The sequence below is a fragment of the Melopsittacus undulatus genome, chromosome 8 (genome assembly GCF_012275295.1).
Source record: "Melopsittacus undulatus isolate bMelUnd1 chromosome 8, bMelUnd1.mat.Z, whole genome shotgun sequence".
NCBI lineage: Eukaryota > Metazoa > Chordata > Aves > Psittaciformes > Psittaculidae > Melopsittacus > Melopsittacus undulatus.
Window position 1 is genome coordinate 50,860,309 of NC_047534.1, and position 15,109 is coordinate 50,875,417.

The 15,109-nt window shown below is 39.9% G+C and overlaps 1 protein-coding gene across 1 annotated transcript in view; it reads left to right on the top strand.

Moving 5' to 3' along the window:
• The window catches only part of LOC101876578 (putative threonine dehydratase), a 30,519-nt gene extending 15,773 nt beyond the window's left edge, over window positions 1-14,746 (top strand). Inside the window, exons 6-12 of the mRNA XM_034065455.1 lie at window positions 1,462-1,627; window positions 2,104-2,200; window positions 3,074-3,149; window positions 3,845-3,970; window positions 4,970-5,137; window positions 5,453-5,510; window positions 11,795-14,746. Coding sequence (XP_033921346.1) covers window positions 1,462-1,627; window positions 2,104-2,200; window positions 3,074-3,149; window positions 3,845-3,970; window positions 4,970-5,137; window positions 5,453-5,510; window positions 11,795-11,893 — 790 coding nt within the window. The 3' untranslated portion in view covers window positions 11,894-14,746. The remainder of the gene's footprint in view (window positions 1-1,461; window positions 1,628-2,103; window positions 2,201-3,073; window positions 3,150-3,844; window positions 3,971-4,969; window positions 5,138-5,452; window positions 5,511-11,794) is intronic.
• Window positions 14,747-15,109: the final 363 nt, after the last annotated feature.

Below are 15,109 nucleotides of genomic sequence, written 5' to 3' on the forward strand. Positions count from 1 at the left end.
ATAGACATTGTATGCCTGTGTTTGGTTTTACCTGCATATGTGATATCCTGTGTCAGTTCTTCCCATTCTTGAGCACAACTAAAATACTATGTTATGAAAATGATCGTGCCAGAATTCAATTAGAGGAAGGAAACTTTTTATCCAACTGCAACTTCCTGTGAAATTCCAGGAATTAAGTGTGATTTTTCAAATTGGAATTCAATCATTAAGTCTCCCTAATTGCTGCCTAGGTGACACGGGATTTTTAGTAACTATAGGTGCTCAGAACCTCATTATAAACGCAATGTGAATATTGCCAGTGAGTAACACAATACCTCTGGGATGATGTGACAAAGGTTTCAGTTACTAGTGAAGTTTTACTCCTAAATTGAATATTCCAGGTCCTCATTCATTTTTGCAGGTTCCCATTGTTTCCCATGTGACCACGGCAGAGGTAACTCTGCAAAGTCAATTCTGAATGTTATTTGTGAATAAGAATTTTTCATGAGACCAGAACTGTTCATGAGACCAGTAATATATTTTGCCACAAATAAGAAAGAGGAGAGAGCTCCTTCAGTATCTTGATAAAGACAATAAATTCAAGGGTTCAGTTACTCATCCCACAATGACAGTCCTTAGCTGTGCTATGAGAACATGCTGTGTTTTGCTGCATATGTGAGGTAGCTTCTCAAGAGGGCCTTGCTTTCCACCTTGCAGACATCCTGTGCTGCTGTGTTAAGCCTCTCTGTGCATATCTAACAGTAATAAAGGCTTAGCTTTGTAGTACCCAAATGCCCCAGGTCAAGTAAATCAGGTGAATTCATTTGATCTATAATTCTGACTCTGCCCATCCCTATTTCTGCTCATTATATTACCTTTGCCTGGAAGTGTTTTACCAGTGAGTATTTTGGCATGACTAAATGTTTCTCTTACCCTTCCAGAGTCTTACAGAGTAATGTGAAGGTATCAGATGTTGGCCCTGGATTGTGGAAAGGCTTAGTTCTGTTGGAATCTGTTTAGTATTTGTGAGGTTGAATGCAGTGCTTATATTTCATGAAAATTCCCATTCATCACAAGCACTAAATTCCACTTATAGAAAGAAGATTTCCTTTTGAGACCCTGTTTTTAGTTTGGACTGCAACATGAAGAATTTATGAAGCTGAAGGAAGTGATGGCAGTGGAAACATGACTTTTGTCTCACTAGCTCTGTAGACATCTGATGTTGGTAACAACAGAGACAAGTGATCTTCAGCCTGAAGGCTATTTGTAGGGTTTGTCAATGGCCCCAGTTTTCTCCCAGTAGGCAACAGCATGCGGTGGTTTGTCTGATGCAGTGTCCTGTTGTACTGCCTCCTTCCTGCATTGTGCTTGTGATTTACTCTCACATATCTTTTTCTGCTGAGCAATGTCCTCAAAGTAGTAGATTGAACTATTATTGTGTTGACTGCTGTGAACCCTGAGCTGTGCCCTTCCTTCCCACAGGGAGGATAGTGCTGTGTACCTGTCAGGCCTGGGAACTGTGGGACTGGAGGTGTACGAGCAGGTGCCAAAGCTGGACGCGGTGATTTTCCCTGCAGGAGGCCACTGTGGCTTGCTGGCAGGGTCGGCTGCTGCACTCAAACACCTCAACCCACATATTTCTGTCATTGTAAGTTTCCTTTAACCTGCAAAGTATTGCATTTTAACAGCTTTGCCACTGCTATTTTCAAAAGACACTGCTATCCAGTGATAACAATACACTGGTATCTACTGATACACTGGCAGAGGCTGCATGTGCTGGGGTCAGGGATGATCTGATTGTATGGGCTTCACCTAGGAGAAGAGACTCTGAGAGCCTGAGAAGCCTCTTGTCCTTTGGCTGCTTGGCTGGATTTAAGAAGCAATGTGGGAAAGACTCTTCCAAAGTAAATGAAATCCAGTTCTGTCTTGAAATAATTTCTTACTGGAGAAGTTTGGCCCTAAATAAAACACAGGATAAGTTTAATGATAGCACAGTTATTATGCAAATTGAAATCTATTATTAACTTGAAAAGGAAGTTTTGTGCAGCTTTTTTGGTATCCACTTTGGTGGTGATTTCTGTTATTACTGGATCAATAAAACGTTAAAACACTTGTCTTCCCCAGGGGGTTGAATCTGAAAGCTTCCCTGTATTGCAACAGTCCCTAAAATTTGGCCATCCAATTGAAGACCAGGCTTGCAGCAATCATCACTTTTATGGAGGTAAGAAACCTCTCTTGGAGGTAAAACAAAGTTTGTTATTGATTTCTCCAACCATGTTACTTTCTCAATAATTCAGTTTAAATGTATTTTAAAGGAAATCTTTGAAGAGTCAGAATTTAATTCAAGCTGTAGAGGCAACTTCTACCACATTTCTCCCACCAGCTCCCTGGGGTACAATACTATTTACAGTGCACGTGAAACGTTCAGGTGAATGCTTAGAAGTATTAAGAGCATTTGTCTGACCATTGTGCTCACAAACGGCACCTTAACCAGTGAAGTCAATGGGAAAGCTCTTATGTAAAAGACTGATCTGTAAGAAGGCAGAAAAATGCTGTGCTTATATATTTAGACTTAGAAAACTGTTCTCTTAACGACAGTGTTTATAAACAATAGAGTTGTTTCCATATCATTTGCTCAAACCCCCTCAACTGTTAAGCAATGTAAAAATACTCAATTTACCTGATGTCCAAATCTCTGGAAGCTCTGGGTTAAATAGGAGTTTCATAAACAACTCTCTTGGTAAGCTCTACTCGTCTCTGCACTCCTTTGCTAACTGTCCTGCTATAGGTAACAAACCTGGTGCCATGCTTGGTTCTCTCTTTCAAGTAGTGAAAAGCGCTGCCTGCAAGGTCACTCTTGCAGTGCAATGATGCTAGTGAAGAATCAAAACTTTCTTAAAGGTGTCCAAAATGCCAAAATCTTCCTGCAAGATTTGGTCTTTCATTACCAAAAGTATTTCTGTCACATAGAAATGTCAAGCAACTTAATATCGTGTCACAGCAGTGTTAAGGAGAGACAATAGCCAGAGATCTGAAAGATGTTGAACTTGTCTAAAGCAACCAGCTTCATATTTTTGCCTTTTGAAATCTGCAGATGTGAGTGGACTTTGCTTTGGCAGCAATTCTTTGCAGCTGACTGGGAAACTTGTGGATAAAGTTGTTGCTGTGAGGTGGGTAAAAAAAAACAGTGAAATTAATAATACTGTGTGAGCATTGCTGTACGTGAAAAATGTGGTGTACCATGTATGTATGGTGGTTCTTCACATACAGTGCAGAGCAGGTTGGCAGGAGTTGCCATCATGTGCATGCTGTGACAGCGTGGTGGTGATAGGGTGCTTTTCCTTCCAAGAGTGGCACAGAAGAGACTGAACCCAATCCGACATATCATAGAATCATAGATTATCTCAAGCTGGGAGAGACCCATAAGGGACCATTGAGTCCAACTCCCTGCTCCTCACAGGAGCTAAGTCACGTAACTAAAAGCATTATTCAAACTGACCCCTTTGGCCAAAATTTCCCCTTCTGCTACTACCTGGTTATGCATCTGGGTGTAAAATTTGTCCTGGTTGTATTCCACAACACTTGAAGGCAGCCTTTGACAAAACACTTCTAAATCTTCTCAGAAAAGCCAAGTTGGCAGAATATACTTACCACTAGGATTTAGCTAGCACAATGTTTCTAGTTAAAATGCTACCCTGTCTTTCAGTTAATATCATGACTGAAGCATACATTCACCCTGGCAGAACAGCTTTTGGGGTCATATGTACCTGGGAGGGTAAAAGGAATCCTGTTATACATAAATGTATTGTCTTCTGCTATTGGTATCTTGTTATGTTTTGTTTTGACACAAGTCTTTTGCTTTCAGGGAGGAGGACATCCTCATTTCTATGCTGAGACTGCTGGAGTATGAGCGAGCCACAGTTGATGCAGAAGGGGCCATTGGCCTTGCAGCACTGGTTGCAGGGAAGCTGCCAGAGTTGAAGGGTAAAAGGTATGGCAACTATTGCAAACAAGGAACTGTGGCAAAAGCATATGAACATGAGGCAAAACAGGGAACATGTAGCAAAGAAGGGAACTGTGGGACTCAAAGGGTTGAGTGCCTTGGTCCCAGGAAACGGAGAGAAACTGCTTGTTTAATGAGTGATGAGGCAGTTTGTGCCTATGAACTGGCAATGGGCTTAGTATCTGTGCCACCTACTTCAGGCTGAAGAGACCACTCACAGGTCAGAAGACCATGTTGAACAAGACTAATGTCAGCCTGGAAACCTGACAAATATTGTAATTTTCCTGTATTCCCTAATGGCTGGGGAAAGGCTCACACAGCTCCACGAGTCATGGTCATATCTGCCAGGAGACCATCCTGATCTTGTCAGACTGTTGGCCTCTCTCATTCCACATGTGGAAATTAACCCTGTCTGTGGTGGGACAAGAGGTAAGCTGTCTTCTGCAGTTGCTCAGTGACAGCTGCCTCATGACCCCAAGAATTCCTGCTCAGATAGTCAATGGGATTACGCTTGTGCTTAGTGTTAAAAGTGTGGGTAAGTGCCTTCTTGCATCTGGGCTTGAGTACTCGGTACTTAAGCAGATTGAGTCTTGGCTCAGGCCATAGTCCAGAATGTATGCCTTGAACATACATGTTGTCTAACCATTAATAGGGTGAGACTTGGAACCTCCAGGGAAAATGATGTCATGTTTAGAATTTGACACAGAGCTAGAATTTTCCATCTGATTATCTGTAATCAAACCAACACCTCCAGGAAATGCAAAATGAAAACAAAATGTCAGGCCAACTACTGCAGCCAACTTCTAGGCTCTCACTGCCTGAACACAGTTGATACTGAGAGCCAAGAGCCCCACTAACATTAATACATATTTACTGAAGGGTGGTCTAGCCGATCCTAAGCTGATATTGAATACAGTGTCTGTGATTTATGGTTCCTTTGCATAGACAAGTGTTAATCAAAAACCCTATTTTTCTCTCTGTTTCCAGAGTGGCAGTTGTCATATGCAGTGGAAACTTGGAATTACATTTGCTGCAGCAGTGCATAGCTCGTGCCCTGACCCTTGATAATAGAGTGTGCAGATTTTCCCTTGTGCTTTCTGACTGCCCAGGAGACATTTCAAAGCTACTAGAGGTTTTGGCTCGGGAAGAAGCAAGGTAAATCAAACTTAGAGTAGGGAAATATAATCACAGAGTAGCACAAAGATTATTAAAGATTTGGGCATGTTTCTAAATGTTCTCTGAAGTCAAGTCTGTAAGTAGCTAATAAATCAAATGGGTTTTTTTTTGTTGTTGTTGTTGTATTTAAAGAAAAGCTTTTATTTCCCTCATTTTTCTTGGAATGAGAAAGCACCTTTGCAGCATAGAATAAGTGTCAAATATAAAAAGCAGCAAAGATAGTTGTCCAAACATTTACAGAAACTGTTTTACAATGACTTGTTGTGATCTCTAATTTATCCCTGTTTGATCTAGAGTTTTGGATATCAAACAAGAACACGCATTTGTGACATCTGAGCTCTTCACTGTTGAGGTAAGATGAGATGCGATTCCAGTTTCTTCAGCAGCATTGGCCCTCCCTAGTTTATTCTGTTTTCCAGTATCTCTATGACTAAGCTGAAGAAGTCCAGTATAGTGTGTACAATGATTTGGGGAGCCATGTGATAATTTCTCCTGTATTATACAGCATCTTGCCTCACCAAATGCTTGGCAGGCATATAAGCAATCGAGGACCTGTTTTACCTGATATTGCAACACCGTGAGTGAAATACTCTGGTTGTTGCTATTGCAAACCTTCCTTACCTGCGTGGTGGTGTGTTGGAGGTGGTGAACAAGCTTCATAATCCATCCTGAACTTGAAGAGCCAGCTTTGTAGGTTGGCTGTAATTATCTGGGATCAATTTGCTTTAAAGCAATATGGAGAACACCCTTACTCTTAAGGGTTCCTTATTTTTAAGTAGGGCCTCAGTACAAAGAGCACACAGCAAAATTATTATTCCTTTGTTAAGTATTTGATACCATAACAGTGAGGAGGTGCTATCAGTTAATGGCATCTCTTAAAAGCATCATTTGTCTCATGGTATATTCCTTAATTCAACCGGTTTGGCAAAGGTGTGGTTCCACTGGCTTGATGCTAGTGCTGTCAGAGTCCAACCTGACTTTGTGAAATCACAGGTGGAAGTCAAATTAGGAACCTTTGCTAAACAGGCTCATAGCTGGAATTCAGGACTGTTGAGTAAGCAAGTTCTTCTATTTTGGCATTTAAATCTAATTCCCCACTTGGATGCAAAACCCTGCTCAGTATTTTCACTTGCAGATATAAGGAGTAGGTTAGATTAGAGATGACAGTAGCCAAGGACTACAATGTAGTTCATGAACATGTTTCAGAACATGATATTATCATTTTTCTCTAGTGTGTAGGACTAAAACTACATTGTTCTGCAGTGTCATAACAATAGGCCAGCTTACTGGTTTGGGTAACTTGAAGATAACATGACAAATCCCTTTGACCAGTGACTATCCACTGAAAAAACCTTCTACCAAGGCTAGATTCAACAAACCCTGTAACTCTTCTAAAGCTTTCAATATGATTTTTTAAAAGTAGGGCTTGTATTTTTTATTAATCCTACTAAATAAATTAAACAAAATCCACTTTCTTAGTTTTTGATTGAGAATATTAGACCAATTTTTGATTGTTCTTGAGATCTCTCCCATCTATAGTCCTTGATTTGGAACGTGCCATGTGCTATTGTCTGCCCTTTAAACAATGTATTTTCACTTACTGTCCACTTCAAGGATCTGGCACTGTTGTACTAAAAGAGGGTTGAAGGGAGGACTTTGAGTCCCTGAATAATTTAATTGGATGTTGGATTTGCATGATGGCTTTTAATCAATCTGGGAGAGGCTATCGGATAATTAGATGTGAAGTAGTGATTCAACTTTATAGACTTCAGTGACTTTGGAGGCACCTCTACCTGGTGACACCTAATGAATCATAAAGCTTTTCTTTGGAAACTGAACCAAAGGTAATCAAAAAAGTAAAATATTGGATTCATCTTTAAGCATGAAAATAAATTTGCTCTAACCAGATACAGAAAAATGAACAAATTTTCATAGTAAACCTAACACAAATGGGGGAAGTTTTGCTTTTTTGTTGTTGTTGTTTGTAAGAACCAAAGCCCTTTGTTAGCAAAGCATTTTAAGCATTCATTACTAAAGCAGACCTGCAAAGAAATTTGTATCATTTCCATTAGTGTAAATCACAGCACATTAAATTTAGCATGCATTTAAATCTGGATTGAGAACCAAAATTATCATGTATTGAACTGATGGTAATAATAAGAAAGGCATTACAGCTATACACACTCCACTGTAATACATAGTTTTGACTGTGGATATAGATGATGTGTTTGACAGAACAGAACAGTAAGTGCAGTGACTTATTTTAAACACTAAATGAGTCCTGTCAAGATTGTCTTCTCAGTATTTAATCATCCTTTCATATTTACCCCTTCCTTTCCAAAAGAGAGAAACTTGGCTTCTAGTCACTGCTTATCAGAAAGATAGAGCACATGGTTTTTCTTCCCCTCCAGTGAAATGTCTTTCTAGTTTAGTGTTTATTCATCTGACACACAGTTCATGGGAAGATTCTTGCTGATAGTCTGATTTCATGGAGTAGTAAGAGCTTACTAAACTGAAGCTCTATGTTCAAATTACACTTTTGGAAAAATAACTTTTGGAACATCTTACTGACAAAAAAGTAAGATTTTTTTAAAATAAATAAATTATGGTGACATTAGATTCAGCTGATTCTTAATGAAGTGCCTTGTGCAGTGGGATTGGCTGGTCAAGTACCTTTGGAACAATATGGAGATTTCTTTTGGATACTGTCAGCTCACACCTACAGTTTAGATTCTCTTTCCTTGTGGCTCACACTGGATTTCTGTCTTGCAGAGGACACCTTAATTCACTCTTACCTGAGCAGTGAGGAAGTGGATTCCAAAGTCCAAGTATTGAAATAGATAACTCTTAGCAAATTATACAAGTAACCAGCCTGGTAGGCTTCACCTTTTACAGCTATTGAAGCAGGATAGGTGATAAGAATACAGGTAGAAATAAGGTTAAGAGCTAAGGAAGAAATTATCTAATATTACTGGCCAACTGGATATAGAAATCTGGTAATATTACCCAGTTGGTGGGAAGAAACTGCAACTTGCTTTTGTGAGCTTTTCCTATTCTTTATCAGTATCAGGGTGTCTCGTATTTGGACTTAGGCTAAAAAAAGGAATTAACTTTGAGCTCATCAAGTATCCAGAAAAGTCTTCTCGCCACCACTGCAATGCAGCATAGTCAGACTGGCAGATAGAGGAGGGTCCTGGAACAGAGCAGTGAGGGCCTGCAAGGTCTTGAGGTGCTCCAGCAGCTTTGCAGAGAAGCAGCTGCAGTGGCTGTGCTCCCTCTGACCTCAGTCCTGTTTGACATTATGGGGTTGTATGGTTTGTTCACATCAAACCTCTGGGGAACTTAAATCTGCTGTGGCTTTAAACAGCACAGAAGAGACCAGTTGTAAAAAGAACATCCATCACATTACTTCTCCCTCTTACTGTGCAACAAAATACTAATTCATAAATCAAATACTGCTTTTTCTTTATGATAACATTACACATTGTCCCAGTGGTGCTGCATTTCCTGGCTCACTCTGTGTGGTGTAATACCTCTTTTTTTCCATACAGTTTATTCACCTCAAGCCAGATCCCAGTGAATTCTTTTAGTCTGCTCTGGTCAATTTGAGCAATTCCTTTGGGTCAATGTGCATTTTGTAAAAGGCTGGATGAGAATATTTTGGATTAGAGTCTCCAGTTGCCAGCATATTCTGCATTATTGACCTGTGAAGAGAACACAGAGGAGCATGCAGCTGTCCAGCTGCAGAAAGGATGGTGTCATTCCTAAAGCATTTCCTGTCTGTCCCTGGGCAAGGCATTGTTATTGTGCTTCAGCTCCCCATCTGCAAAATGAAGACACTTGGAATGGGAAGTCCAAAAATACATTCCTTCTCAGTCATATTCCTCACTGGCATTCCACAGCAGGCTAAGGTGGTACAGAACAGTTTGCCCCAGTTGCAGAAATAAGAACCCAACTCCAGGAAAGCTAAAAGTAAACCTGTTGTTTTATTATCTGATTTACATAATGCAACAATAACTTGCTTGTGTTCACCAACCTGAATACAAGAATGTGCCAAAAGATAAGGGCTCAGGCTGCAGGAACAAGTGACAGCTACAGCAGTTGCTCAGCTCTTTCTCAAGCATTGCATTGCACCAATCTTGGGGACTATCTGGCTTTTACCTTGAAGTAAAATAACGTGGCTGGTTATTTTAATGGTCTTCCAGGACCAGATTATTTTGTTTTATCCATCAAGGATACTATATGCAGGAGAGAAATGCATAAAATGCACACATTATTTGGTGGTGGTGTTTTTTGTGGGTTTTTTATACACCCAAAAGCAAGGTCTACTACGCAAATATGGTCCTGCAGTGAATGAGAGCTCTGCTGGGTCAAAAAGCCTGTGTCTAGTCCTGAGGGCTTATGGGTTTGAAACAAATTTAGTTTTCTCTAGTTGTCACGGGTTATCTTGCATAGAGTGTAAAACACATCAGGCAATAGGTTTGTTATTTGTTCTTAGATAAGACCAATTTAGAGCATTTAGTCTTAACTCATCAGCAGGTATGCAACATCCTGTAGCAATTAGTACCTAAGTGACTATTCATCCTAGATAGATAAAATCTTCATATATCTCCCCATGAATATGAGGATTGCCCTGTTGGACACTCATGTAAATGATACTTGCTTGGGGAAGTGAGTAAGAGAGAGTTCTGTAAAAGTAAAACTACAGTGTGAATTGGCTTAATCTGAGCAAGAAAGCAAGTTCTTGCCTGTCTTGCTGTTTAAATCAGTAGCTGCTCTCAAGTGTAGTGTGATTCTCTGTTCACTCCTGCTGTGAGGAAATGTTCTCTCTTCCTCTGCTTGACAGGTGAAACATCAGGCAAATTTCAGGTGGATTTCTGGAATTGTTTATTATTGCTGCTGTGATGCTGTTATTACTTTTATATCACACTACAGCCTATTAATGGCCGTATCAGGTGTTATATGCTGTGCATGAACAGAACAAAAAGACAGTATTTATCCAAACAGTTTACAAGCCCTCTGGCTTCAGTCATTAGCACAAAGAAAAGGGCAGAGAGGAGGATAGTTAGCTCTATAAATCAAAATCATGCTTGCTCCCAGGGCAGAATCGCTGCTTGCTGCCAGACATTCAAAGGTGGACCTGGCAAGTCCATACTGGTTCCAAGTGCAGCAATTGATTTGCTCAGGACAAAACAGACGTGATTGCTGTGGAAGGGGAAAAAGGCAGCTTTTTGTGATTGCAGACTAAATCCCACTTCAGAGGAGAAAAAGTGGGATGTAATCTCAAGAGAATTTGTGTTGCAAAGAGCCAAACAAGAACGGAATGACGTTCAGGATAAGAGGCGTAGAATTACAGAAACAGATCAGATATGTGTCTCATTTAATGAAGCATATTTAAGAAGCTATAGCCAGCTTTCTAATTAAGTAAGCTCATGGCTGTTTAGAATAACGTGGAGTTAGTCTTTCACCTTCTCATTCAACAGTTTTGCTAAAGGTTTATTGTTATTTTAAGCTCATTCAGAAACATGAATTCACAAAGTTCCTATTTAGAAACATCCTCATAAACATACTTGAATAGAGACAAGTTTATTTTTCACCTTTTTGCTCTCTGTAAAGAATGCAGCTCTGATAAGAACATTATACAGGACATCTGTTTGCAGCAGTCCACCTTAAAGTTACCATGGCCGGGTTTTTGTCTTTATTCTCTGTAAATTTGCCTGTTACAATAAACTCTGTTGTTGCACTGTGACTCATCTTGGATCCCTTCCCCACAAGATTCCCATGTTTCTGTGAGCTATTTTTTCCATGTGGCACTTTGAACATCAGTGATAATTCCAGCAGGGTCAGCTGTGACAGAAGTTAATAGTCTAAAATTGTGAGGTGTCATTTTCCTTCTGCACCTTCATATTGGTGCCTCCCGGTTGGTAGTGCCCAGGTTTTCAAATGGTGCAATAGTGATGTGTGTTATTGTCTTTAGTGTCTGCCTGTTGGGATTGTCAATAATACTTGCAGAGGTGACTGAAGAGTAGAAAGGATAACTATCAGGGTTAAGTTTGTTGGGGATTGATTTAGCAGCAGAACAACCATAACAGAAAACAGAAGTGATGCAATGGGCAAACAAAAAATCAGAGTAAAAAAGAATGTGTGTGAGTAGGTGAAACCAGACAGAACACTGCAAAGACAATGAAGGACCTGGGGGGGATCAGTCCATGAGAGAGAAGAGAAGAATATAAAGAAGCTGAAGGATAAAGGTACTGGAACAAACAGTGCCCAGAAATATGGAAATGTGGTGAGGTGGCAGCAGCACCATCTACATATGTCAGGGAATGGAAATAAGAAGCTGCTACCAAATGACTTCAGGGAAGCCAACAGCAGACAAGTATTTTGCCCAGGAGCCAGCAGAGGATCAGCCTATCTCCTTTAAACCTGTTGAATAAAGCAGGGCTGTTAGAAGCTTTTAAGACCATACAGGACAGCTGGAAAAGCCCCATATGTCTGTTTTCTTACCTGAGGAGACAGAGGATGCAAGGTCCACAGTTTTTACGTTGCACTGATCGTTTTGCTTTTATGAGTTGGAAATGCCTGTGTCCGAGGTTGCTGCCATGCCATCAGGAATGCTCTTAATTCTTTTCCCAGGTCACCTGCACTGTGGAGACCAGAGACAAGATCCACACAGCCCAGCTGAGGAACGCACTCTTGGAACGCTACCCCACAGCTGTCTGGAACGAGCGGTGATGGGCACAGCACAAGGGAAAGGGATGAGATCCTAGAACAAGTATTTTATAGAGCCCTAATCTTGAGGCATTCAGAAGAGACACTAGCTTTCCAAGCTGAACAGTTAGCAAATAGTTTCAGGATATTTATTTTCTGCACAAAACATAGTGAATGTCCTTGGGGAAAAAGTCAACCTCCAACCTAGCTTAGCTAAGGGAAACTTCTAGTCTCTGCTGGTGTCGGAATTCAGTAATTCATTATCAGCTGGCTGGCTGAATTTTAGCTAGTATGTAGGATCCTATGACATTCAATACATAAACTGGGAGAAGGCATTTTTCTTTACATCTTATATAGACCTCTCAAAGGTCTTTCAATTTTCATGTCTCTAGTTAAAGTAATGCAGCTCCTTCTTCTGGACTTTGCCATGCTGATAGTACAGTAATTTTCCATTTCCAAGCCAGAAGTAGTTCTCCATTTGCTGAATGTGCTTTAGGCAATATACTCAAGTGTGGAGTATGGGTTTGAACACACTCCTGATTCTTGTTCTGATCTTTGCTATCATGCAAGGAAAAATGATGCTAACCAAATACAATTTAAACAAAACAAACAACCTTGGAAGACAAAAGCCAATGTTGTATTTTTTTCCCAAGGGAAAATGATCCTATTTATAAAGTTCCAAAAGATGTTTCAGCAATTAAAAAAAACCCCAACATTACAAATATAATTAGACCTCATATGCAGAACACAAATATAATTCTTCCCTCTGCTTTTGGTTACTCAGTATAAGAAGTAGCATATAAAATGTCTTGTGTTTCTTTACACAAAGGGGTCTCTCCCCCCATGTGAATTTTGTAATTAGCATTCCACTAATCATCTTACTCTGCCTAAAACAAACTCTATCCATTTCACCTGACAGATTAAGTACAGTTAAAAGTGAAATATATTTATAGGCCACATGTTAATAGCCCAAGGCAGTGCCAGGTGAAGAGGAAGCCTAAGTCTCAGGCACATGGCTAATGCAATTAACAAAGAACACATTGACCTAAATACACATCACTACAGACAAATAATATGGTAACAAAGTGGGATGGCAAGAAATGTAAGAGAAATTCAGGCCCACTTCTGAGTGTGTGTACAACAGTGACCTTTCCACTTGGGCAAAATTGAATTTAAGGCCAGGTGCAACAGAGCTGACATAGTCTACTCCTGTTGGTTAAATGTAACCATGATTGACCCAAATTTGAGGTGTAGGTATTTTAATAAGAGGTCTTAATCCTGTCTCTAGCATATCAAGTTGATAATTAAGTTTATAAAGTATATATGATGTATTTAGCAGTGCCCTAGCAGAGCCCAGATGAAAATCCAGCAAGAGGAGATGCCTTTGGGTGGACAAAAGTTTTCTCTGCCCTCTTTTAACTCTAGTGCATCTGTAGGCTGGGAAGGACATCATTTGAACAGTTCGAGCAGCCTAAACAGAGGGTACCTATGGACTAAAAAGAACAAACTGAATATCCAATCTTGTGCAGATGTCATCTGTATTGTATCTACTACCTATGGACGTCTAGCTGTATCTATAACTTAACTTGTGCCTGCAAGATGGGACTAAGAGGGCAGCATTCTGACTATCTGTACAGTATTTCTTTTTTTCCTGGGAAATGGTCTGTTCATTCCTTCTTGTAGTGGCTCATGAATGAGTAGGAATAGAGAAGAGACTGTCACAAGTTGTGGACAAATAATAGAAGTTCACTGATTTGGTCTACTTTTGAAAGGACCCTGTTGTTTTGTATATGGAACTAAGATTGTTCATGACAGAACGGCTAGTTTCTTTCCCTTCTTGCCATCCAGAATGGGGGGTATAGGACTTGGGCTCCAGAACATGTTCTGTAAATCACAGCCTGTCAGACGCTACTCCTTTCTTCGTGGTCAGAAGAGTTTAAGATATCTGTATAGAAATATGTGATGTCAGAACACATATTGCCTGTGTGCTCCTTCAATTGAAACTTGCAATGAAACCCATCATCAAAGAGCAGATTTGGGGGTGTAAAAGCCATTATATGTAAGGGTGTAATTATCCTCTTATCTCTTTTGGCAAAACTCTCAGGAAGTTTTGAGGATATCTCAGGTATCTACATAAGAAGAGAATGGGACTTTTAAACTAATGTTCTCAGTAGTGATCAACAGCTTCTGCTGTCTGAGTCCTTGGTTTACCACCCTGCATTATCCTGGACTTTATGTTTTTTAGAAGCTCAGAGCATTAACGGCTTCTTTTCTAATCAGTGGGAACTACATTTAGCAAGTCCTTACCAGACTGGGGCAGGAGAGGCAGCAGGCAGAGCAACCAAAGAGCAATGCATTCAAAATCATTTGAGGATTTTGAAGATGTGTTTTGGGGGAAAAAAGAAAAGAAAAAGGAAAAGGGAAAAAAAAAAGGAAAGTGATGTCTAGAAGATACTTAAAATGTCAGTCATGATATATGTGGTTTGGTTTTATTTTTATTGCATTAAGTATATACATAAAGTGTAAATCACTCTTCAGTGGTAAACACTGCGTGTGTAAATATAGTGATACCAGAGTTGATTTCCATTCTGTATTGATTTTATGCAAGTCTATTGGCCTAAAATCTAAGATAAAATACTTCCAAGGGGGAAAAAAAAAATGAAAATGAAACCTTTAAATGAATGTATGCAATTGCAAAGAATACTGAAATACCTGTGCTGCTGACCTTTTTGTATTCTGAACTGTAATGGGGCTACAGCATTTCAGAGATCTAATAATGTTTTAAAATGTTTTAGTGAAAGAAGTACTTTTATAAAGAGTATTCTTATGTACCTTGAATAAAAATAACAATTACATAAGAATTTAACAAATTTTTAAATCAGCAAAATGCAAATGTAAGCATTATATTTGTTTGACAAATAATTAAAAGGATACTATACCACCTCAGCAGTGAAATATTTGTCATTCCTGCATACAGTACTACTAGAAGCCTTGCATTAAAACTTCAGAATTAATTTGCTTTCCTTTGTCATTGACATTGACACTGACACAAAATCCACATCATTAATGCAGGGGGAGCTCTGGGCTGCAAGGGGGGTGAGCACAGCTGGGCAGGACCACTCTTGCCCTGTGGAGTGAGACCAGGAGACTGCCAGGCTGGGTGCACATCTCTTCTTGAGAGATGCTTCAGTTTCACATGCTGGGCCAGGAGCAAACACTACCTTGTTTGTACCTGGTTGT